The 23,860-nt window shown below is 38.3% G+C and overlaps 1 protein-coding gene across 1 annotated transcript; it reads right to left on the reverse strand.

The window, feature by feature from the left end:
• Positions 1-4,195: 4,195 nt before the first annotated feature.
• Positions 4,196-22,178, reverse strand: LOC140235161 (alpha-N-acetyl-neuraminyl-2,3-beta-galactosyl-1,3-N-acetyl-galactosaminide alpha-2,6-sialyltransferase-like). The gene is made up of 8 exons (XM_072315198.1): positions 21,812-22,178; positions 18,979-19,029; positions 13,836-13,933; positions 11,128-11,356; positions 9,090-9,326; positions 6,398-6,558; positions 5,527-5,634; positions 4,196-4,728 (listed from the first exon to the last, which is right to left on the reverse strand). The coding sequence occupies exons 1-8, from the start codon at positions 21,836-21,838 to the stop codon at positions 4,473-4,475; spliced, it is 1,167 nt and encodes a 388-aa protein (XP_072171299.1). The 5' UTR covers positions 21,839-22,178; the 3' UTR covers positions 4,196-4,472.
• Positions 22,179-23,860: the final 1,682 nt, after the last annotated feature.

Genomic DNA, 23,860 nt, shown 5'->3' on the forward strand with positions numbered 1-23,860 from the left:
AATTTCGTTATAACCGTGTTCGTTATAACGGGAGTGCACTGTACATAATAGAAAATATGAGCACCACTCATTTTCTACTTGTGTACAGAATCAACAAAACAGAGAGCAATGCCATCTCTTTTGGTGAACATTATTCATGTGCATTCAAAAACTAGAATTAAGAACGATGATAAGGGATGAAATGGCACTAATTACCCATGGGCCTAAGGACTGAATAGAGTTAACTGTAAATGATTGAACTCGGTATATTTCATTTCAGAATCAAGCATTAAGTACATGTACCCATATGAATATCATGCATGTGCAAAAAGCAACTGTACATATACATATATCAGAAGATATACATGTACGCGTAAATTGAATGCATGTACGCAACAATAATACACTTTTTATTAGAAAGTTTGAAGTCACCACAATGTAAAACACACCTCTATTGTTCTTCCCTTTCACTGTTGTTGAAAATGAACATGGACCAAATGATGGAACAGAATGAACCACACATCAATTCTCCAAAGATCTGTGTATTTTCTCCAATCCCCCCCCCCCCCAAAAAAAAAAGAGAATAGGTGCAACTAAGCAAGGCAAGGGCACTAAAAATACTGTGGAGGGGGAATTTCATACCTGCCAACATTTCAAGATGAAATATCTTACTCATGGATTGTAAAAATCTTATTTTATATGCAAACTGAAGTTAAAAATCTTACTTTCGGTCAAATCTTCAGAAAATACACATGAAAGGTATATCTAAATATTTTTTAAAAATCTGATTTCTCTGACAGAAAATCTGATTTTGCTATTTTTAACGTAAAAAATCTTACTGAATCTGATAAAATCTTACTAGTTGGCAAGTATGGAATTTCCACAAACATGGATGATGTACCAGGTATGTAGGACATATATCAAGCTCTATAACAAAGCAGGATACAAAACCTGATTGACTGACAACTCATGAGCTGTGGCTAAGTCATAAATTAGATTGATCAATAAATGTCATGCAGGAATCAGTTAAACCATGGAAATGCACGACTGCATTCTAAGCAACAACATAATGTTGTCTCCAGCATACCTCTACTGTCTACCGTTGCAGTTATTACAAATTACAGCTTATTTTCCCTGGAGTTGTTTCTCCCAAACTCCCCCCCCCCCCACAGTTTTGCACACCACATTATAAACAAAGTGTGTAGAGATCTCTGAAACAGTAGGCATACGGTAGGCATTTGATCTCAAATTACAGCACAAATTTCAAGAGGTGCCTGTTTGTTTGTTTTGTTTTGTTTTGTTTTGTTTTTTTTAACAATGTCACACTGTCCCATGCCAAACACACAAGAAACAGAGCCCAGTAATGGTACAGGGAACTCCCATTACAACAAAGTCCTTGGGACTGGCAGTTTTCTTTAGTTATTATATTAAAATTTTGTTACATCCAAACAAATAAAGTGTATAAACTATCTAGATGATAATTTTTGGCCCTAAATTTTACTTCATTGCATTCAATACTTCATTAAAACCGTGTTCATTACAGGGGCGGATCCAGGAATTGGTACAGGGGAGGCGCTTTTACAAAATAAAAAAGGGGGTGCACGTGCCCCCCCCCCATTTTGTTCTTTTTATTTCTTTTGTTTTAACAAAGAAATAAAGCCCCCCCCCCCCCCCCCCCCCCCCCGAATTATAACGGGAGTGCACTGTACTGGACTTGTTTTAAATGCTGTCATGGCACAATGAGAAGTAATTTTGTCCAAATACATGTACTGTACTTGTGCACAAGTATCACAAAACATTGAGCAATTGTATCATCATTGGTTAATAATTTACCTAAATGGTGGGTCTCAGGATCACAACAATTAATGTTTCCTTTATATACAGCTTAAATGACAATTAAAAAAGATCACAAATTATCAATATTTTCAAGATTTGAACTAGATAAGAAATCACATTCACATGACCCTCAGGCAAGAAACAAAATCATCACTAATCAAATTATTTGAAGAAAAACAAACCAATTTATACACAACTTTGAGCTTTCAACAATACACACAATGATAGGCTCACAAATTTTTCACAATGATGCCATCATATAAACTTTCCCATGTACATTGCAGGTACCTAAATTGCACTTAATCACATACATGTTTTCATTATCATTATCAGGATACTTATAATTAACTGGAAAAGCACCTATACATGACTTAATTGTAACGTGCGGTTAATTCAAAGGGCAATTGATTATGGGAAGAGCACAATTTACCCGTTACACACCAAACTTGCCATCAAAGTGGGCAGTTGGTATAGGGATAAAGACAAGAGGACAGGATACCTCGAGTCGTGGCATTAATAATGTCCACTGGAAATTTGGACATTGTACAATGGAATTAAACTGCATGGAATGCGTTACTCAAGCTGAGTGGAAGTTGCTACATCATTCAATTTATAAAACGATATATACATGTACTACTACAAAAAAAAAAAAAAAAAAATCTTGTATAAACTTAATCATATTGTGGAGATACCAGTCTAGTGGACTCTTGATTTCCTGTGTGTTTCGTGACCCGACTATCCACCATACTCGTACAATTTGCACAATACAATTTAATGAAAGACAAGTACATGTAAGTTAACATTTATTTGTTTGTTTGTGACATATTCCATTCAAGCATGAACATCTAGAAAAAATTATGAAAGGATTACAAGGCAAATTCTCTCTCTATGTTATATCTTTTTTAAAACCAGAATGCTAATGTTAGTTCCATATATTAGAATATATTTCTGTTATGAAGTGAAAAATATATAAAGTGCTCCATGCACTGGAGTATTCCATTTCAAATTACGGCTACAAAAATGAAACATACAAACAACCACTACCAAAACCCTAATGTCACAACTACAATAATTGTAGTTGTGACATTTAGAGTTTTGGTGTTTGTTTGCTTGTAGGTGAAACAAGGGCAAAGGGCAAACTGTTCATTTTGTTTGATGTAGCAATTATTTGGAAATTTAAGCTGTAGTTTCCTTTCGAGACACAGTTTTCTTTCTTCATTTTGATTTGATATGCATGATTTTCAACTACTACTACTACTACTATGCCTACATACATAATATCATATGAATTATGAATAAGAATACATCTTGACTTTGACACTCACTGCATATGACTGAGAAATGATTTCAGACAAAAGTTGAAATTGCAAAGAGAAAAATGGCTACAACAATTACTCCATGGATATGAATCGTTCTGATTTACTTTAATCTCTTTCTGATTCATAACTACCGCATCATCAAATTCTTAATATTTCACTCCACTCAGCAGAGTATCAAAAATTTCAAAAGAAATTGAATATTAGGATATGACGCCAAGGATTACCATCTGATGCTAAAATATTTGAGAAGTGGCAGTTGTGAAAAAACATAGCAGATGAGTCTATCGGAGCACAACAAATACATCAACACAAGGATAAAAACTTTGGCATATCAAATACACTGTGCTTTAAATAAAGTTAAAAATCACACTGAAATACTTCTATATGTGACATGCTTGGAGAAAGAAATGACATTATGTACAGTGTAACTCATGCAATATCTATCAAAAATATATGAGGATGTGTTTCAGATGCACAGGTATCTCCATTTCAGACTATACACAAAATACACAGTACTCGCAAACATTTGCTTTATTTACAATTTTGAAAACAAAAACAAAAACAAAACACCTGAAAAACAATAGAGAAAATGTGTGACATGTATTGTGCCATTGAACAATTAAGGTCATACATCACATCATTCATTGATTCAAGAACAGTGGAGGCACTTGACAAAGATGACCCCTCCCCCTTTCTTTTTCCATGTATTCAGTCAATGTAGATCTTTGTTTCAACACATTGAATCCCAGCCCGTAACTAGCACAGAAACATTTCCTGTATGTGTTGCACATCCAGAGCACATACCAGGTAGTGAGTTTAAATTTAAGCAGATTTCACAAATAATCTAGTGAAGGTGAAATGGACAGGTCTTCCAAGAGTGGACACATACTTCCACTGTCACCATGCACCATGGCATTTTTAAAACCTTTGGTATGTAACATGAAAACAGGATATTGTTAAAATCCCAACAAATATGCTATTGTTTTGAAAAAAAAAAATATTATTAACACAAGTCTAAATGAAGTCCCGAGGGATTTCCATAATGTTGTGTTTCATGCTGAACAATACATCTGCTGTCATGTGTGATAAAAATTGCCAATAACGCAAACTGAATCATTTTCAGTGTATTGACCTAAACAACCAAATCATTATTTCACACTTCAGCAATATCATGATTTGAGATCAAATACCTTCTACCAATATGAGGTACTCTAAATACCAGGTAAATTAAAAAATCCTTTAAAAAAAAGACGCCTGTATGTACAGAGTACTGTTTCACTTTTTTGAGTGCCTAATCTAATTGGAGCTGCCTACACTCTCCCCTTACCACGCTTATCGTCATCTTGCTGGATGTTCCCGTATGTATTTTTCGTGAAAGGGGCTCTTAAAGTCTGTGGACAGGTTGCCAGACAGGTTCCATGCAGGGTGGCTGAACTTGAGGTTGAACATGGTGCTGAACCGCCTGAAGAGGGCCTTTTCTGTCAGGTAGCGGTGCCCTATTTTCTTCTCCTTCTCATGCATATTGATGTACTCGCACTCGCTCCATGGCAGCTGTTCATAGTAGTGGTAGGGGACATTCTGGTCACCGTGGACACTAGGCAGCAGAAAAAGCAAAGAGAATGTAAAAATCCATTATCACATGGTATTCTGGCAATATTTATCAATTATGCTTTTCACAGAAACAGACTGATGTTAAAAGAATTCACTTGTGTCTGCACGCAAAGAAAGAACAATTGCAATTCACACACTGCGTAAGAATTCTGTTCACAAGAAAGACCCTTGTCCAGCCAGAATATCAAGTGCTCTAGGCTCAATCACTCATATGGCACCATGTGTTGGACCGACAGTTTGCTGGCAACTGCCTAGTCACACAGGACCAATCACAAGGAGTTGGCATCATACACACATTTTCTGGTGTGTGTACACAAATTAATTGACAATCATTTGCATGAACATAGGAGTGGTCCCTGTATTTTATTTGAAATGTCATATTTGAGCCCAAACTTCACACAGGAATGTCTACTGGTAATATCTGGAAAGAAAGATACCAAGAAGTGCCTGAAATGACAGGGGTGATAAGTTAACAGTCAAAATGAAGTGTAATCCATATTTTGTTGAAATGTCTTTTTCTGGCCATAAATTCTACCAGATATTGGTCCAATAATGATATCCTTTGGTGTAATAGATTTGTGCTGATTAAACAAACCCAGCATGATGATAGCAGATGTGCAGATTTGGGATAACAAAAGATAACAAAAGAAAGTATAGTAAAGGGTTAAAGGTCGTATAGGATGGCATTGGCTCATATCTATTTCTCTTCTCTCTCTCCTCTCACTACAAACTCTGCTTTAACTCTATCATTCGTATTTGAAAGTCCAGACAGGATACATACTCGCAGTGATGCTCGTCTATCATGCCATACACCGTGATATTGTCACAAGTCTCCAGTGCGTACAGCATAGTGAACAGGCCAGTCGACAGCCATGTGTTGGACTTGCTCCTGAGAAACACAGATAAAACTTGAGCTGATATGACCATTCTGAACAAAAATTACACTCATGAAAACACTAAATGCACAAACTTTTGTGGTGTATTAATTTTTGCGCGTTTTGCGTTACTTTTGGCTAGCGCAAATTCTAAAACCCGCAAAAATATTGTCACAATTTGCTCTGCACATTATAAATGGCTTGACAATCGTGCAGCGCAAATTCGAGAACCCAAGAATATGTTTTTGAGCCGCTCAGCGCAAAAAATGAATCACCCGAAAATATGAACGTTTAGAAATACTTAGCAAATCAACTTCAAAAATATGTACATTTCTCGTAAAAATCATAGCATAGAATCTGTAAGTCAGACTTTAATTGTCTGAGTATGCAATATATATCAGTGAAGCCTAATTACCTACGGAATATCAATACAAAGGTCAACATGACTGTGCAAAAGCCATATAGTGGCTCTCACATCACAGAAACTGTCTTACACAATGAAAACAAAAAAGTAGATGTCTTTACAAATGAAGTGGACCCTGAATCAATAATGGCAATGACAATGCTTTTGATTCTGTTTATGAAGTTTATTAATAACCCAGTAACCTGAATCTTTCATGATCATTCCAAATATGAAGGCTGTTTTGAGAAGCCCCCTGTACAAACTGCCATGGTACATATGTATGCTAACAACTGATGATCATATGACAACTAAAAAGGTGTCACAGTAACAGCCTACCCGTGTATGTTGAAGTGAGAAGACTCAAAGCTCTTTACCTGGAGATGCCCGTCTCAGACTCAAAGATGGCACTCGCTTTCTGCTCGCCGGTGTCCTTGAGGGAGTACCAGCGAGTGCCAGGGTACTGCTTGGCGAGCATCTTAAGTTTCACCATGCTGTAGCTACCGTGCGCTCGATTCTCAGTGCCCCATACGACAACCTGCATGCACGGATCAAAACGTGACACATTGGGCTGAGATCCCAGCTACATTCAGACTCCACATGCTGACACGATACATAGTTAATACAGTCTGGCAGCAACACAAGCTCAGTCCATCACATGTACAGTACACGGTTTGATTGCTAAATATTTTGTTTGATTTAACATTCAGAATGCTGCCTTACAATACCCCCCCCCCCCCACCTTCTTTCAAAAAGATGTATTACTGTAAAGCTTGAAATAAATAGTTGTTCTAAATATGCAGCTCCAAATCCGTCTGTAGAAACGGACACAAATGTGACCCTGCATCACAAAACCAACAAAAAGTCGCCAGACATGGATTTTCAGTTAAGGACAAATTATGAAAGAACAGACTTAAGCTTTAAAATGATGTATATCTCAATTCAAATGGACTCTCCTAACCTTTCTAAATTTTGGAGAGGATGCACACAGTGTGGAAAAGTTTGTACTGAGAAACGAGGCTCCAAAGTACAAGGTCTATTCAAGCACTTTTAATACCAAGCCATCCTAACCATGCGATGAATGGGACAAAAACAGGATGTTAACCACCATAGCAACACCAATGAAGGAATTATCAGATTGAGCTGAAATTGAGCATGCTTCATTAAAGGGGACCTCAGGATGACTTTCAGACTTTTACATTTGAACAACTATAAATTAGTTAAACTGAGTACAGAGTTTCAGAATTTACAGTGATTGGGATGAGGAATGAGAATGTTTTCAAAATTTATAACAAATTGCAATGAACAAGGATGATGACATGCAGCCTCACCTCACTCATGTACTACATGATGTGAAATTATGAAACTTGTCTGGAATACCCCTTTATTTATGAATGATACCAATTTTCAAAGGAGTAACAACATCCTTTCAAAAGTTAATAGAGTTGAAAATGAAGGGCGAGTAAAGGATCTTTAAGAAATGAAAAGGGGCCTAAAACATGCCTAACCACACTATTCTACCACAAAAAAAAAAAACAAACCCAAAAATCAGAAAAACTGCTAGAACCAAAATTTACCATTCATTTTAAGATCCAAAATGTTAGAATAATGTAGAAATGCTCTTTCAGAAATATGAAAAACTCAAGATTGACTAGGTCGACCCATTTCACCAAGTTTGAGTCCTCATCACAAATAAGGGCATTCAACTTTTTGTTGGTTTTGTGATGCACGTTAAAAAATAGAGTCAACATATTTGCACATCATGTTGTAAAGAATTCATAATTGCAGGCACAAGGTCTATAGGATGACATCAAGTGGTTTTCTATACAAAAACATTTCTAACATTCTCTGATCAAATTTCATATCTCCTGACTTGTGGAATATAAATAAACTTGAAGCTTGCAATGCTTCTGCATGAGAAATATGAGAGAATTTTATGAACATCCAATTTTTCCTAAACATAGATTTCCCCTAAAACATGCTACACTTGTCACAAGTTGCATAAGATTTGTGTTACTTAACAGCCACCTTTTCCACAGTAGAAAAGAAAATGAAGAAACTAAAGAATAAATCTAGAAAAAAAAAAGAACTATACACATACAGTACAAACATAATTTTCAACTCTAATAACTCTTTGAAAGGATGATGCTACTGCATTTAAAGTTGGTGGTAGTCCTGAACAAAATGTGCTTAATGAGTGAAGAAAATTCAGCTTAATCTTACAATCCCTTCAATGTGGTTGCTACAGAATTTTATATCCTGCTTTTTGTTCCATTCATTGCATTGAGCTCCATCAGCTGGTGAGATTAAGCTTTTGAATAGACCCTTAACTTCAAAGCTTTCTTTCTCAGGAAAACAAGTTTGCAGGTGTACTTTCTTTCTATTTTTGAATACCTTAATTTCAGCACAATCTGATAATCCCTTCATTGTGGTTGCTACAGTTTTATATCCTGTTTGTTCCATACACTGGATTGAGCACCACCTGGTGAGATTAAGCTTTTGAATAGACCCTTAACTTTAAAGCCTTCTTTCTCAGTGAAACAAGTTTGCAGAAGGTGTACTTTCAATTTTTGAATACCTAATTTCAGCTTAATCTCATAATCCCTTCATTGTGGTTGCTACAGAGTTTTATCTCCTGTTTTTTCTTTCATTCCGTGCACTGAGCACCACCGATCATATTAAGCTTTTGAATAGACCCTAAACTTTAAAGCCTTCTCTCTCAGTAAAATAGGTTTACAGGTGTACTTTCTTTATATCTTTGAATACCGGTTAGGTTAGGAGAGTTCACTTTTGTTCAGTCATTTGTTACTTTGAAGCTTAGAGTCTGCTCTTTCAGAGTCTACCCTGTTGACTTTTTGTTGGCTTTGTGATGCAACGGTAACATATTATATTTGTGTTTTTTAGAGTATTGGTTTCTCCGCTCAAGGACCATGATAAATTCTACAAATCTACGCAAGTCACTATCAATTTATGTACTACACGAGTGAAATAATATGAATTGTCTCAAATGCCCCAAGACAAGCATTGAACTAGAGAGCCAAGGGTACGGGGGAGGTAATTTAAGCAAACCTCATCTGTATGACCAGCCCCAGCCAGCACGCCCTTCTTCAACAGGCCCACGGAATTGAAGCAGACGATTCTCGTCGTGGTCCTCCGTCCGACGTAGTCCTCGAAACCCACGACGGGGGCTTTGTTCATCCGGATCACGCACTCCGCGGAGTCTATTTCCTCCCCGGCCCGATTCCGCAGCAGCTGCCCCGAACTCGCCACGATGGAGCAGGTTTTGCAGTGAGATTTATACACACTCTGAAAGAGAATTGGTGGTCTTTGAAATTTGGAGGCAAGACTGAAATCTCCTCTTAATTGTGGCAATGGAATCATTCAACATGTATAAACAATACACAAATTGTAAATGGTCATGACTGCGATGGTACAAGATTTTGCACAAGGTGAAAAAAAGAGGCACATTAATCGATGAGAAGAATTTGCTGTGCTGAAAAGTGTGCCTCATCTTTCACAATGTGCGAAATCTTGTTCCACTGCTCAAGTAAAAACAATACACTATTCGTCTTATGCAACACCTTTAGACGTCAACAGGTGTGGTCCACATTGATTCTAGATATTGAGTTGAAGTTGTTGACAGTAAAATGACTGACTGCATACACGCTTAGTAATTGATTAAGTGCACACAAAAAACATATGTTTTGTTGTGACGTCAGAGGTGTGCGATGGTGCAAAACTTAATTGATCACAAGTTTAACATGGGAGTCAAAATGTAAATTGGTGACATCTGCTGTGCAATTATTTCCATTTTTGGTCAAACAATATTGCATGGCTCAACAGCGACAGCGTGCAATTGAACTTTTACCTGCATGTCATGTGATGAGTATTTGACCAATCAGGCAGCGAGAATCTTTTTAGGTGTTGTATAATCTAAATTATTCCATGATAAACACAAATCCAATGGCTACTGATAATGAAGTCTGTGTCATGTATACCTTCAGCCTCAACCTCTAATCACATACAGAACTAATTCCCAAAATTGAGTGCTGATAAGTTGCCAAACTTGACTGGATTCACATAGTCTCACTGCTACCTTTAATATCAACAAAGTACTTGCAAAGTTTGGCATACATCAAAACCCTTCAAATAAATCATTCTGCGCATTTCTTCCCCTGCCAGCAATTATTCGAGCATAAAATGATAAAGGAGGGTATGGCAACAGCCAAATACTAGTAAGTGATTGGACAGCCACAATCATGTGAGAGCAGTTCACGTTGGAAATGTTGTCCCATCATGGAAAAACAGTCTCATGTCACCAAATGGCAAACATGGGAAGTATTTCATACCAGTAATAAAAACAGGGCATTTACCTTCTTTGCTCATGCTCATACAATGCATGTAGGGGGCATAAACTATAAAAGCTGCACGTAGTCGATGAGCGTGCATAGCTAGCATGCTGTGGTCTTGATGGTCCCGTGGCAATTCAAGTTGAAGGTTTATGCATATCATTGTTGCTCTCACAGCACTCTCCAGATAAACCCATGTAACAGATATGACTTGTTTTGCTGGAAATGTACAGGATGTTCTAACCTCAGGATTCGGACTGTACCATTTTCCAGCAGGTTATAACCTCCTTCAGTAGCACTTCCAAAAATTTGGATGGATTATCACCTCCACTATTCTTCAAGAGGATACTCATGTTTTTGCCAGCATTGGTTTGACAGTTTGTTTGTCTGTCTGTTTGCAAAATAGCTCAAAAAAGTTGTGAACAGGTATGGATGAAATTTACAGGAAAAGATGATAATGACACTTGGAATAGATGATTAAGTTTTGGTAGTGATCCGGACCACCCATCTGGATCCAGGGATTTTTGTGAATCTTTTGAAGGATCAATTCCTTTTCAATGGCAAATAGGGCCAAAGAACAAGGGAATTCAAGATGCATGTATTGGATGCGCATCAGGCCGTTTTCAGCATATGTTTATATGGGCGGAAATGAGCTGCTTGGCAGCAGTCTGCACTCTCCAAGTGCTTTTCTAGATCCATTATGTAACCTCCCCACATGCACCCTATATGTTCCCAGTGCTCCTGTTGCCTATCCCTACCTTGAGGTCCTTGACATTTCGATAGTCGTTCCTCAGGTCGGTGAGCCTCCGTTGCAGCTCCGCAGCGTGGTCCTCGCTCTGCTCTGGGTGGTACAGATCGAGTCTTGGTCCCAACGCCGGTCCCACCCCCTGCCCCTGCTCCAGCCCCAGTCCAGAGCCTGAGTCCCCCTTCACCTTCCTGCGGTAGTAGTTGCTGGCGCTGAAGGGGTCGTCCGCCGCACTGCCATACCTGTGGCATTTGTACATCATCATGATGGCATTTTCACTAGGCATGGGCATGGATGACTGGAATGTATGGGCATAGGAGATTGGCTGCAAAGCCTGTGTGCGAGAAGCTAATCCTTCCTATGGCATAGAATGCTAACACACAAATCACATGCTAGAGCTGAGTACACAGTATGCGTATATATTTGCTTTGCATCAGAAGAGTGGATTCCTGAAAATACAACAAGTGTACATGTTGCATTGCATGATGCAGAATAGACATGACAACAGCAGCACAATTAATCATGGTAAGTGTCTAAAGAAGACAGCGGACACTTCTTTAATCAGTTTTCTTCTTTTTTACCACATTGGGGGAAGACAGTCAAAAGCAGCAGAAATCAGCTTTTCCTTTTTCAAGTATGCAGTGTGTCCAGTTTAGGAGATTGAGGTGAGGTGGGTACGTGGTCACACAGCTGAGAAATGGATCCATCACATTATTCTCACATATTGAGAAAAAAGGAGAAAGATAAATCATCCTAAATTAATAACTTCTTTTTGTGTGTGTGAAAACAAATATTCTTCCCTTCTTATTTCTCAAAAACATTCTAACTAGTTTCATCATAATCTGGTTATTGTTTTGTTTTGTTTTTTTCCTTCTTATGCACTTTGAATTAACTTGCACATTGGGGGAATCTGAACATTTCCGAATCTTATCTCATTCATCTTAGTCCTTACTGTTCAGTATCGTTTTCTTTTGTGTTATTTTGATTGGGGTTTTTCAGTCATGTATTGACACTCCATGTGACTGGATTACAAAAAAGATTGTGCTGCAGTTGATATCCTTTGCCGTGAAAGCTATACCACGCCATGAGAGCACGGGAACCATAATGGACACAACAACAAAAAAGAAAAGAAAAAAAAAAGAGGCATTGGCAATCGACTTGGGTGGATATGAATAGATCCTGCAAAGCTTTTCATGGTGCTATCAAAAAGACTCAGAAGCACAGAATATCATATTCACCAACCACTTCATCAAGATTTGCATAAGTGGATGTTATAATTGAGAGAGTCTGGATAAATGCAGAAAAATCAGGCTTGTTTATATCTAAAAAATCAGAATATATCAGAAGATGAATCTGAAGATTAAGAGTTGAGATAAGAAAGACTGAGAAGTGCATAAACTGATTTAGTGTGCCAAGGCAAGCAAAATTTTCTTGAGATTTGTTGCATGAAAATCGGTGTAATAGAAGAATTAAATCAACCAATGTAGAACCGTGCGGATTAGTGTCAATTAGCATTGAGGTTAGAATGTAATCAAGATCTGATGAAAGGTTGAATGTGCTCTATCGAGGGTTTGATATTAAATATGCTGGTCCTTCAGCCTACATTTATACTCTAAAGTAGCTCTCTTTTTGTTACAAAACCATTTTGATACGACATACTCTTACTTTTCTCATTTCTACTCTCAACACAATCAAATACTTCTGTGCAATAAATCTTTCCCTTTTTTCCACTTTCAGGCAATGCTAGACGAAAGTGTTCTTCATTGTCTACTTGTTTTAAATCTGAACAGAAATCAAAGCTCAAAGCCCAAAATTAATCACCTGTTAACCATAAATTTAGAGCTTAACCTCCATCATGCCATTTGAATGATTGTTGCAAGCAATTCTTTTCCTTCCAAACCTGGAAAATGATGTTATAAAGCCAAAGTTCTGTAACCACCTTCTTTGCCATTTGACCTTTCACCCACATCACCTCATCTAGATAATTTTGTAGTATCTATTCTTGCTACTGTATGTACCTCCACTGGACATTTCTGACTGAAGCTCTAGCCAGACATGGAACTTTGCACAACAGTTCAGTGACCTTCGGCTTTGACCTTTCTTTCTTGTCATTGTATCAAAACTATACTACATGTAACTACAATTGTAGATCAACTGTACAATACGGCATATATTTAGCAAGGCTAATCTTTCACGGGTCGGGACTTCCCAACAATTTTGCAAGTGGTTATATTCCAGATTGTGGAGTACAGTACTGACCATAGAAATGTATGCATCCTTCACATTCATGTCAGGATGAGAATTAATATTTTCGCATGTTTTCAAATTTGCAAATAGCACCTAACTCGCAAAATTTGCAAATATAAAAATCTTGCAACATATTTGGCGTATATAGTACTTTCATCCAGCCTGCCAAAATATACCAAGACTGAGTGCTGACATTATGACTGAAAAAAAAGAAGAAATCTTTCGATCAAAGCTAAAGTGATCTTTAACCTGGAGAAATGTTTGCCCTACGTACAATTGATACACACCTCATTCAGATGTTTAGAAACATTCACCCTCTGTTTTGGGGGGTTTGTTTGCCTTTTAGACTTAACATAAAAACAAGACCAAAGGAGCATAATTCCTCTGGCACTGGATCGGGGCAGAAAGTAAGACTAACAATAGAAGCCTTGGAGAGGAGCACTAGTGAAAGGTTAGTGGAAGAGTGTTACTAACTGATGTCCAGAAGAAGCATAGAAATACACAAAGACCACCGCTGCCACAGTAGCCATCGTGCCATAGACCAGCACAGCTGCAAAGATGTGACAACCGCACTAGACCAAGAAAAAATAAGCAAAAGAGAGGGAAACCAAAACAAAAGAGGAAAAAAAAAAAGGAAAAAGACAGGAAGAGGTGGATGGAGAGAGAAAAGATAACATTAGATCGTTTGAACTGAAGAACATATCATGTCAGTAATTAAAGTTAATCTGGAGGTGTCTCAACTTGGACGAAAAAGAAAACAATCGAAGCGAAACCAAGAATTATCTCTCAAATAGATATATTACAAGATTGCATCAGTATCTCTACACACTTGACTCAATGTGTAGAGATAGCCATCAAACACCATGTATGGATAATACACATTTCAATCAATAATGACTATTAATGCAGTACATCCATTTTGAAGTTATATGTAATATTGACTTTTTAGGACTGACCCATTGAATGGTGGCACGAACAACTATTCAGATTCAGATTTTCAGATTGTGTACAGTGCATTATGGAGAATCTAATAACTGAAAATGAAAACCAAAGAAAGAAATTACAAAAATTCTGTAAAAGGATTCTCGTATCACACAACAATTCTGTAAAAGGATTCTCGTATCACACCACAACATAGGACATTAAACTGTCTTTTTTAATTCACTGAAATAGACAATGACTAGAATGCATTCTCCTAAGACGAACACAAGAAATGAATTTAAGTACAGATTGTGATAATGATAAACATATGTGCGCTTTGACCACACACACAAACACACACACACACACACACACACACATGTACGCATTTACAGTATGGTGGAAACCGAGGACCTGTTATACACACAAGAATTTACCACATACATGAAACCGAGGACCTGTGTGTAAGTAGGAATCTTGTCAACCGAGGACTCATTCGTATATTACCATCCAACCGAGGACTTATTACAATAATGCTAATCGAGGACCTACAAACATGTACCCCTACGTGCAAAAGCAGACCGTTTGGAATGGTCTGCGAAGCGAGGACGTCCTCGGTTCTCTGTGTATCTGTTTAAATGTAAAGTTTGTGTGTGTGTCCTCGTTTTTCACCATGGGTAAATACACACACACACACACACACACACACACACACACACACAATGTGATGCATACTGTTCTCATAGTCACTGCTAACATTTTTTGGATTTTTTGTGATAATGGGAAAAGGGAAAGGGGAAAGGGAAGGGAGAGGGAGAGTGATGGGGAGGGGGAGGGGGCTCATGTGACATGACTCACTGTATATCTTTAATATGACGGCCTGTTTATTCATGCATTAAATCAATACATACACAGCTGCAGCAACATTCAAATCAATACTGACATATGTGCCTCATTAAAGGTAAACTACAGAAGTAAAGGTGATTAATATCCCCGCTCCCGCAGTCCAAATTCCTATGAAAAAGAATTGAACCAGGGTTTGATAAAAGGTTAATAATGTGTGTGTGTGTGTGTCTGTCTATGTAGTGCCTTGTAAGTACCTTGTGAGTTTGACTGCTTCACAATTGTAAAAGTAGTTTACTCCACAAAATTCTACAGAAAATATGCAGTTTCCATGGCAACGCCTTGTCGGGTACAAACACAAAGTGTGTCTTGCATAACTACACTATAGATCATTACACATACCAAATTTGAAATATACTGCTTCAATACTGTGGAAGTAGTTCACTCCACAAGGTTTTGGGAAACTTTTGGTTACCATGGCAACATTTTCTCTGACAAACACAAAAACATGTCTTGCACTCGTATCTACACTTTAATGTCATCGTGTACCCCAAGTTTCATCAAAATTGCTCCAAAACTGTAGGAGTTTGTGGCGCAAGATTTGCAATGGACCGCCTGACTGCCCAACCGACCGCCTGACTGACTGCCCGACTGCCCGACCGACCACACTCTGATTCCTATATTACCCCTTGTACACTTCGTGTATGCGGGGGTATAATCACAGAGATCAGCGGGGGCTTAATATTCATCTTCCGCCATCTAGAATTTGATTGCACTACTGTATATCAAGAGGAACCAACAAGAAACTTGTCTGGCTGACACAATTTGTCTGGATAATGAGTTGTTTTAGAGTATTTTAAGATCATTAAGTGTGAATAATTTAGATCGTATTGGTCAAAATCCAACTTTTATTCATGAAGTGCCCTTCCCATTAAGTAGTGGGTAGGTAGAATATTACATGATGGTTGATTGTACCATATTTCCCAGCATGCTGCATGCAATTAACTGTAGCATGGAAGATTGATGGATACTGCCATTGCCTGATTTGTAATCTACACTAGATTGAAAACATAAAAAAACATTGTAAATGTAGGAACCAAGATTGGATAAAATATGTTCTCAGCTGGGTTCTCAGATTGCAATACGGTCAGCTTACTTTTGTTTTTTGCTGTCAAAGTGTTTCACACTTTTGTCGTTACCCAACTGAAATCATGTTATCACAGCATTGTTTCACATGCTTCATACATGTATGCATGTATCAATTTCAGAGAAAAAAAAAAATCAACAGTTTCTGCAGGCGTATGAGAACTATGCTTCAAATCTTAAGCCTTTTGCATTACACTGAATGTCTATATGTGCACATGCACACAATTACAATTAATTTCACCATTCAGTGTTCCTAGACATTAATGATCTAATTAAGATTCATTGTAGGTCGCAGCTTGCTACAGAATATGACATCTAACTTGGCTGATTTCTCACTATTTTCACTGACAGTTTTCAAGACTAGCATGTTGTCCGTGATATTGGTAATTTGTGTACAAAAAACACACAAACACACAATCAAACAAACAAAAATGTGCATTTGGTGCGGTTCAGCAAATGCATGCATCAAATGCAAGTATGTGAAACCAATTATGCTTTAAGATTACTTATATAATGCATATCATATAAACTGTTTGTGCAACTAATAAACTTGTATACTTCCTGTTTCTCTGGAAGAAAACAAGGAAGGGGGATTTGCTTTGTTGTGTCGTCATATTCATGTTCTCTAAATTTGCTTCGCATGTACACATCTATGAAGTTCTAGAGTCAATAACAGAACACCAGTGCCATAATGAAAGAAGGATATAATTTTCTAGTATTTGTAGAGACAAACTGTGTTTCACTATCAGCTTCAAGCTCTAATATCATTTGATATTGATCAGTAACAATGAATTTTCTACTTGAATATACACAGACACATTTGTTCGTGTCTCTTTGACCAGCATAGAAATGCAGATATGAAAACATCCAATGAAAATGGTAGGAGGCAATCTATGCACGTACCTGTAGCGAAAGGGGGAGGGGGAGGAATGGGCTATTGATTACAATTGTACATTCCATACTATGACAGAATTGAAAAAAAAAAATAAGAGGAAATCATTTGTTGTGACACACAATACACAGTTTCACATAGCTGCACATATTAAACCATTCACCTTGCTTGCACTACTGCAAAGTATAATACCTCATATAAAACTCGTACATCTTTTTCATCGATACAGCTATCTTTCATTCTGTACCCCTAAATTGTCTATGCCCATATGGTTGTACCTGAACCATAGGGGAATCCACGCAAAAATTCGTCATGTTTGGTGAATTGGTTTGCCAGCTACATGTTCTATTTCCTTCCCGGACTTGCACTACCCCATCCCACCCCATCCCCCCCCCCCTCCCCCCCAAAAAAGACGCTCATAAATAAAGCCAGTTGATACTGCTTGTACATTATTGTAGCACAATTTCCTGGTAGGAAAATGTAACAAAATAACACATCACGCACAATGAAACCAGAGTCTATACCGAGACAAGGCATACATATTTGCTATCCATGTTTGACAAGATTACTTCTGGGCAAGGCGACAAAATGTTAAGACTACACTGACATACAAGCTTTGTAATGTACCTGGTACGGCTGATTTTACACAAACTCACTGAGATCTCTTAGCCCCACTTTATTCTCTGGACCCTCTCAAGACACTCCTGCCCCTCATTGCAGTTGGAATACCTGTGCTATACTAACTGAGGCTGAATTATATCCTTGGTGCAATATTGCTGCTACTCAATAATCTAAATTCTTGCAGCCAAACAACAAGGAACCCACTGTGTTTGTAAAGAGCCTTGCTAATGAGTAAACAACAGAGAGTAACTGAAGGATTTAGTTTCCAGAGTGTAAACGTTATCTCCATTTCATTCAAACATCAAAATTACACATTTTTAGTTCTCTGCAGTTTTATGCAACAGTGAGAAAATTGAAGATTTGAACAAGAACAGAGCAAAATATATGTTACAACAAACAAGACCCACAGACGTGACATGCATTTGACATACTAGAGTAAATGAAAGTACACTGTATGGCCCGAATTCACGAAGGTGGTACAAATGAAACCATGGTTTAAACCATGGACAAAAACCATGGGGTGCCAAGTGTCGCACGGAATATTTTGTTACGAAATTGGTCATTTCGTCGACAAAATGACCGTTTCGTTAACGAAATTATCATTTCGTGGACGAAATGTTCACTTAGTTACAAAATGTTGTCCTTTTGTTACAAAATAATCATTTCGTCAACGAAATGACTGATTTCGTAACTAAATATTCCATGCGACAATTGGCGCTCCATGGTTTTTGTCCATGGTTTAAACCATGGTTTCATTTGTACCACCTTCGTGAATTCGGGCCTATGAGTACCTGATGAAAACATGTATACTGTAAAAGTGGAAATATTTGCACAACTTTTTTGCACTCACTTGGGAAAAATCAATTTCACATGTTTTTTATTCCCCATATTCAAGGAGATGAAATACTTTACATCACTAGCAAAAAAATCTACATGCTTCTATTTTGGCACAAGCTTCATGTCGCATGAAATGTGTGAAAATTTCCACATAGCGCAATTTCCACTTTTACAGGAAATCAGTTCAATGCAAAATTTAACAATAGTATCGTGCATGTTTGACTACATTGTATTTGCATTTGCAAGTGCATGTTATCACACTGGATGGGGAAGTGGAGGGAATGAGGAAAGAGTTTCGAATGTAACAATAAGCTGAATACTAAAAAGTTAGTAAAGTGTATATCAGAAGTTGCTTACGTGCAGGTTGTTGGCATTGGGAGTTCTACTGTACTGCACCGACATTCTTCCCTGAAACAGACAGATACATACGAGAAAGAGCAGTAAATGTATATTTTGAAAACAACTGCAATGACATTCAAAGTTACCTTTGAGATGGCATGGCTGATAGAGCAGATATTTTAGCAAACCTAATATCATGGACAACTTCCGATTAATACAGAAGTCCTGAGATTGCATATCAAAGACATCAAGTTTTTGAGGATTCCTAAAGAGCATTGCATAGATCACGTACACATGGCTATTCAACAGCTTATAGGTTGGATGCTTTACAGTCCTTGCTAAAGTATAAATTGTACATTGCTACACTACGACCCCGTTTATGGTGCGGGTCCGAGCCCGGCTTCAATTGCGCGGCCGAGCCTCGCAATTTTGTCCGTATACACTGCTGAGCTCGGCCGCGCTTTTAATTCAGACCTTTCAATATTTTGTCGTAGTGGCGCTCTGCTTGTAAACAAACGCAATTTGGTATAGCGTGGTTTTCAGACACTTTGCCAACTGGATTCCGTGGCGACGAAATCGCCGTTCAGGCAAAGGCCTTTGCCGAAGGAAAAATCCTTTGCAGGACAAAACCACCTTAAACTATACTAGTTTTCCACGTTGAGGGGGTTAATATCGTGAATAGCGAAATAGTACAGGCAGAGGGTCTGAAAGCCAGACTAAAATTGGCCGCACATTTGGCCCAGTTTGCGTTTACACCAAGAAGAAGCCGGGCTCGGCCGTGGCTCAGCCACGGCCGAGACCACCTCCAGAGCGAGGCCAAATGCGAGGCCAATTTTGGCCTCGCATTTGGCCTTTTGCGCGTTTACACTGAAGCGGGGCTGGGCTTGGCCGCGGCTCGGCCGCTGCAAAGCATCGCACTGTAAACGGGGTCCTAGACAAGTTCTGCATGTTCCAACTGTTGGACAAATTGCCTTCCATCTACGTTAACAAGCACCAAATTAAGCAGTATTTACTTAGCTATGACAAAAAATCATGGGCATACAATGTGTACATACTCTGCCTGGATTTGAACCAACCACCTCCTGATCACCAGACAAGCATCTTTAATACCTCTATCCACTGACTGGACCACTGACTGGTGATCAGGAGGCTGTTGGTTTGAATCCAGCTGGGCATGTGTGCCTGTGATTTTTTCATCACGGCTACTACTAAAATACTGACTTCTGTAAAACATGATATATTTGCGGCATGATCTTTTTGCGAATTGGAGCTGACAACCTTTTTTTGCGGCATGAAATTTTCGCAAACTGCCACTGGCATTCAATGCATATAGCGAAGACAAGAACTTTAGTGTGCATTTTAATTTCACGAATCTTGGCGCTCGCGAAATTTGCAAAATGAAAATGCATGCGAACTTTCCTCGTTTTACAGTAATTCAGTGCTTATTTACATGTACATCAAGGATATGCAGAGCAGTTTGTCTATCAGTTGCAAAAAAAAAAAAAATCTCGAAGCAAGAATTTTTATCATTTTCAACAACTGCATGTTGTTACGATAGTGAACACTGTGTGCTCACACCTCCCTTTTGCACTGATGCACCTCAATTTGAGTTGATATTGTTACATGGGTGGTCTCTATGTATACAAAAGTGATTAGTTTAACGCATGTGGAGTCATTATGGCCGCATCAACTACCTGATAGTTGGCTGGATGAGTTAAAATCTCTTGGGTGCCATCTCCATACAATGCAGACAATTTGTGGCCCGTACTCACAAAACCAACAAAGAAGGGAGCCTGATAACATTTTACAGCCACAGTCAGACTCTGCACATTGGTATGCATATTCTTTAGCTTTAAAATCACCTACTGTATACTGCCTACTGAAACTGATAGTTCCTGGATAAGGGGTTATCAAATCAACCTGTAAGGATTAGCGGCACTCATTAAGATAAATTCTATTCATTATGCAATATTACACCAAAGTATGAAAGCTGCAATTTACTGCTTCTTTAGGGATTGCATGCAGTCCATACTTCATAGGTGAAAAATGGAGAAAACTATGAGACAGAAGTAACTGGGTCAACAAAAACTAACATACTGACAAAAAAAAAAAAAACGAACAAACACAATGCAACCACTTCTGAAAGGTGGACATCAATCTTTTTCACCTGAAATTACATCAACACTACCTTTAACAGAAGGGTTCTTTTCTCAAATACATGTCTAGTCAGCAAATATGCCTTTTCTATACAGTAATAAATTATAAATGCATCATGTCATAATATCAAAATGTAATCTGATTTGACTCATATCTTAATGGTGAAACACTATGTGCAATTATTGCATAGTTTTAGCACAAGATAAATGGTTGAAACATATTTGATTATACAGTGTGAATTCTCCTTTACACAAATTACCTATGTATTGGCACAGCATCATTTATTAGTTTGCAACAAAACTGAGAATAGATTGATTTTGTTGTGGAATACTGTATACGCCACATATTTCGCGAATCGGGAACTCCCGACAATTTCGCGAGTAGTTAAATTCATGATCGTGGAGTCCTGCACTGGAACGGAGAAGTGAACACGCGTACGTTGCATTCACATCGGGATCAGAGTCAATATTTTTGCGTGTCTTTAATTTCGCGAATAGCACCTAACTCGCAAAATTCGCAAAAATAAAAACCTCGTGAAATATTCAGCGTATACAGTAGTGTAATACTTATCCACACTGCAAATTCTCTCCAGATACAGGAAAAATTTCTGTGATTGCAATTGCATTTGGTCAAACAAAAAATGGCAGCATATACCTCTGCTGGCTATTTACCACCAAACTGCCATCAAACTTACGCGTTTTAGAGCAGACCGGTTTCCCATGCCCAATAGGTGACCCTCTCTCTCTTCTCCCTCTTCTGGACTTCAGGCCGACAAAGGCTTTTGTGGTAAACGTACTCCTGTGGAGCCCTGGAGCTGTCCAGTGCAAACTTTACTCAAGCAGAGCAGCCACTCTGTGTTGGAGTGTGTGTACCTATCATGTATGAGTGTGCGTGTTTGTGTGGGTCTGTTGTTCCAGTGTGTGTGTGTATGCAAGTGCGTGTGAATGCGTGTACAGCTGTATGCTTGTCTGTTTATGTGTCTGTCGCTTAACGAAGTGTGATTTTCATCCTGTAAATGTTACAGGTGCACGTCTCCGTGACGAATCGGGCACCTTTCTCAGATTACCTGCAGCCACCCGAAATGACGTCTTCAGTCTCTTCAGTGTCTGTGGGATAAGAACAGACAAGGAGCAAACTGAATACTCCTATCACAAGCAAACAAATGCTCACATTCTGATCATGTGAACGATGCAGATTAAAACTAATCAAAATGTAATTTGACACATAAAAAAGAAGATAATCTTGATTCATTAGAATAATAGAAATGAAATTGTTGCTTTTTCTATGAAGTAAACCCGAGTTTAATGATGAGCTAATTGATGTTGACAAACCTGCAGAGGGAATAAACGGAACATCAAATTCACAAAAGAGAATTTCTTATAAATTTATTTCATCATTGCAAAGAAGTGGTTATTTCCTTCATGCCAAAGCAGACACTGCTGCATCAGGTGGACAATCTGCCTCATAGGGTACTATCAAAATTGTCTACTTAATGCTTTGACATTTCTTTTCCTTCATCCCTTTTTTGATTCAGTGGTGAACGACAATGAACATTGAACATTAGATTTCCTTTTTTTTTTGGGGGGGGGGGGAAGGGAGGCAACTTAACCCATCAGTATCTCAATCCCACAACAATTGGGACATCTAAACTAAAGTCTAAATGAGCCTAGATCCCCCTCTACACAAAGATTTCAGGAAATAGACAAGATCAGCTCATGATGCTCATGATGCCCTTTTTGTCTGCTCAGAAATATGTTTGCCGTCACACTCGGCTAACCTCCCATTCCTGTTTGCAGTTGTCTTCTGTCTCAGTTAATTTGCTGAATGTTGGGAGGCGTGTGAAGACTCCACACACAGGGTTTTACATCTCCACAACATGTGAAAATAATTTTAATATTTGGGGCACTTTAAACTTTTAACACGTACATGAACAGAAAACGTGGTTCTGAAACTCAAAAGTTACGCCCTTTTCGATGGTATGTTAAGGAGCACTCCTGAAGTGCTTGAAGTCATGCATAAGAAGTCTTTGTTAACACCTCTCTAGAAGCTGCATGCAGCATACAGCGCTGTGCATATCATGTTCAAAGTTCCCGTGCACGTGACAGCTGTATTACATGACTTTCTCAGCCACTTCACGTACGTTCTCTGCAAGTGATGACCCACTGTGTGAACAAACTTACAGCAATGCTGCACACTGGCACTGGTCCGACTGTTCAGACCCGTAAAAATCACTGTCGGACCAGTAACTTTTCAGGAAAGGACCAGTAAAAAAAAATGAAAAAAACTGGGTACCAACTGGTCCAACAGGGAAAAATGGGTTAGTGTGCAGCCCTGCTTACTGGGACATACACGTGTCAAGCACTTCAGGAATACTCTTGAGTCCAACTTTGTGTATAAATGGGGTATTGATTTAAAATGAAATTTCTTTTCTTATGATCACGTTCAGGAAGACTGTACTGATGTGTATCATCAAGTCAAATCAAACAAAACAGCATAGAAGAAGTTTTATCAACACCAGACATAAAAAAAAAATAAAAATATATAGAGTTTCAAGATTTCACATCTGTTCACAAAACAGACAACATCACCACATACAGTTGAACCTCTCTTATCCGGCCTCCCTTTATCCGGATCTCTCTATTATACGGACGCAATCCCGCCGTGATTTTTTTAAATAATTACGGGAGGAAAGGGGGATTCCCAACTCAATCTAACAATGGCGACCTACAGCCGACTTTGCCAA

Source organism: Diadema setosum, chromosome 11, assembly GCF_964275005.1.
Source record: "Diadema setosum chromosome 11, eeDiaSeto1, whole genome shotgun sequence".
NCBI lineage: Eukaryota > Metazoa > Echinodermata > Echinoidea > Diadematoida > Diadematidae > Diadema > Diadema setosum.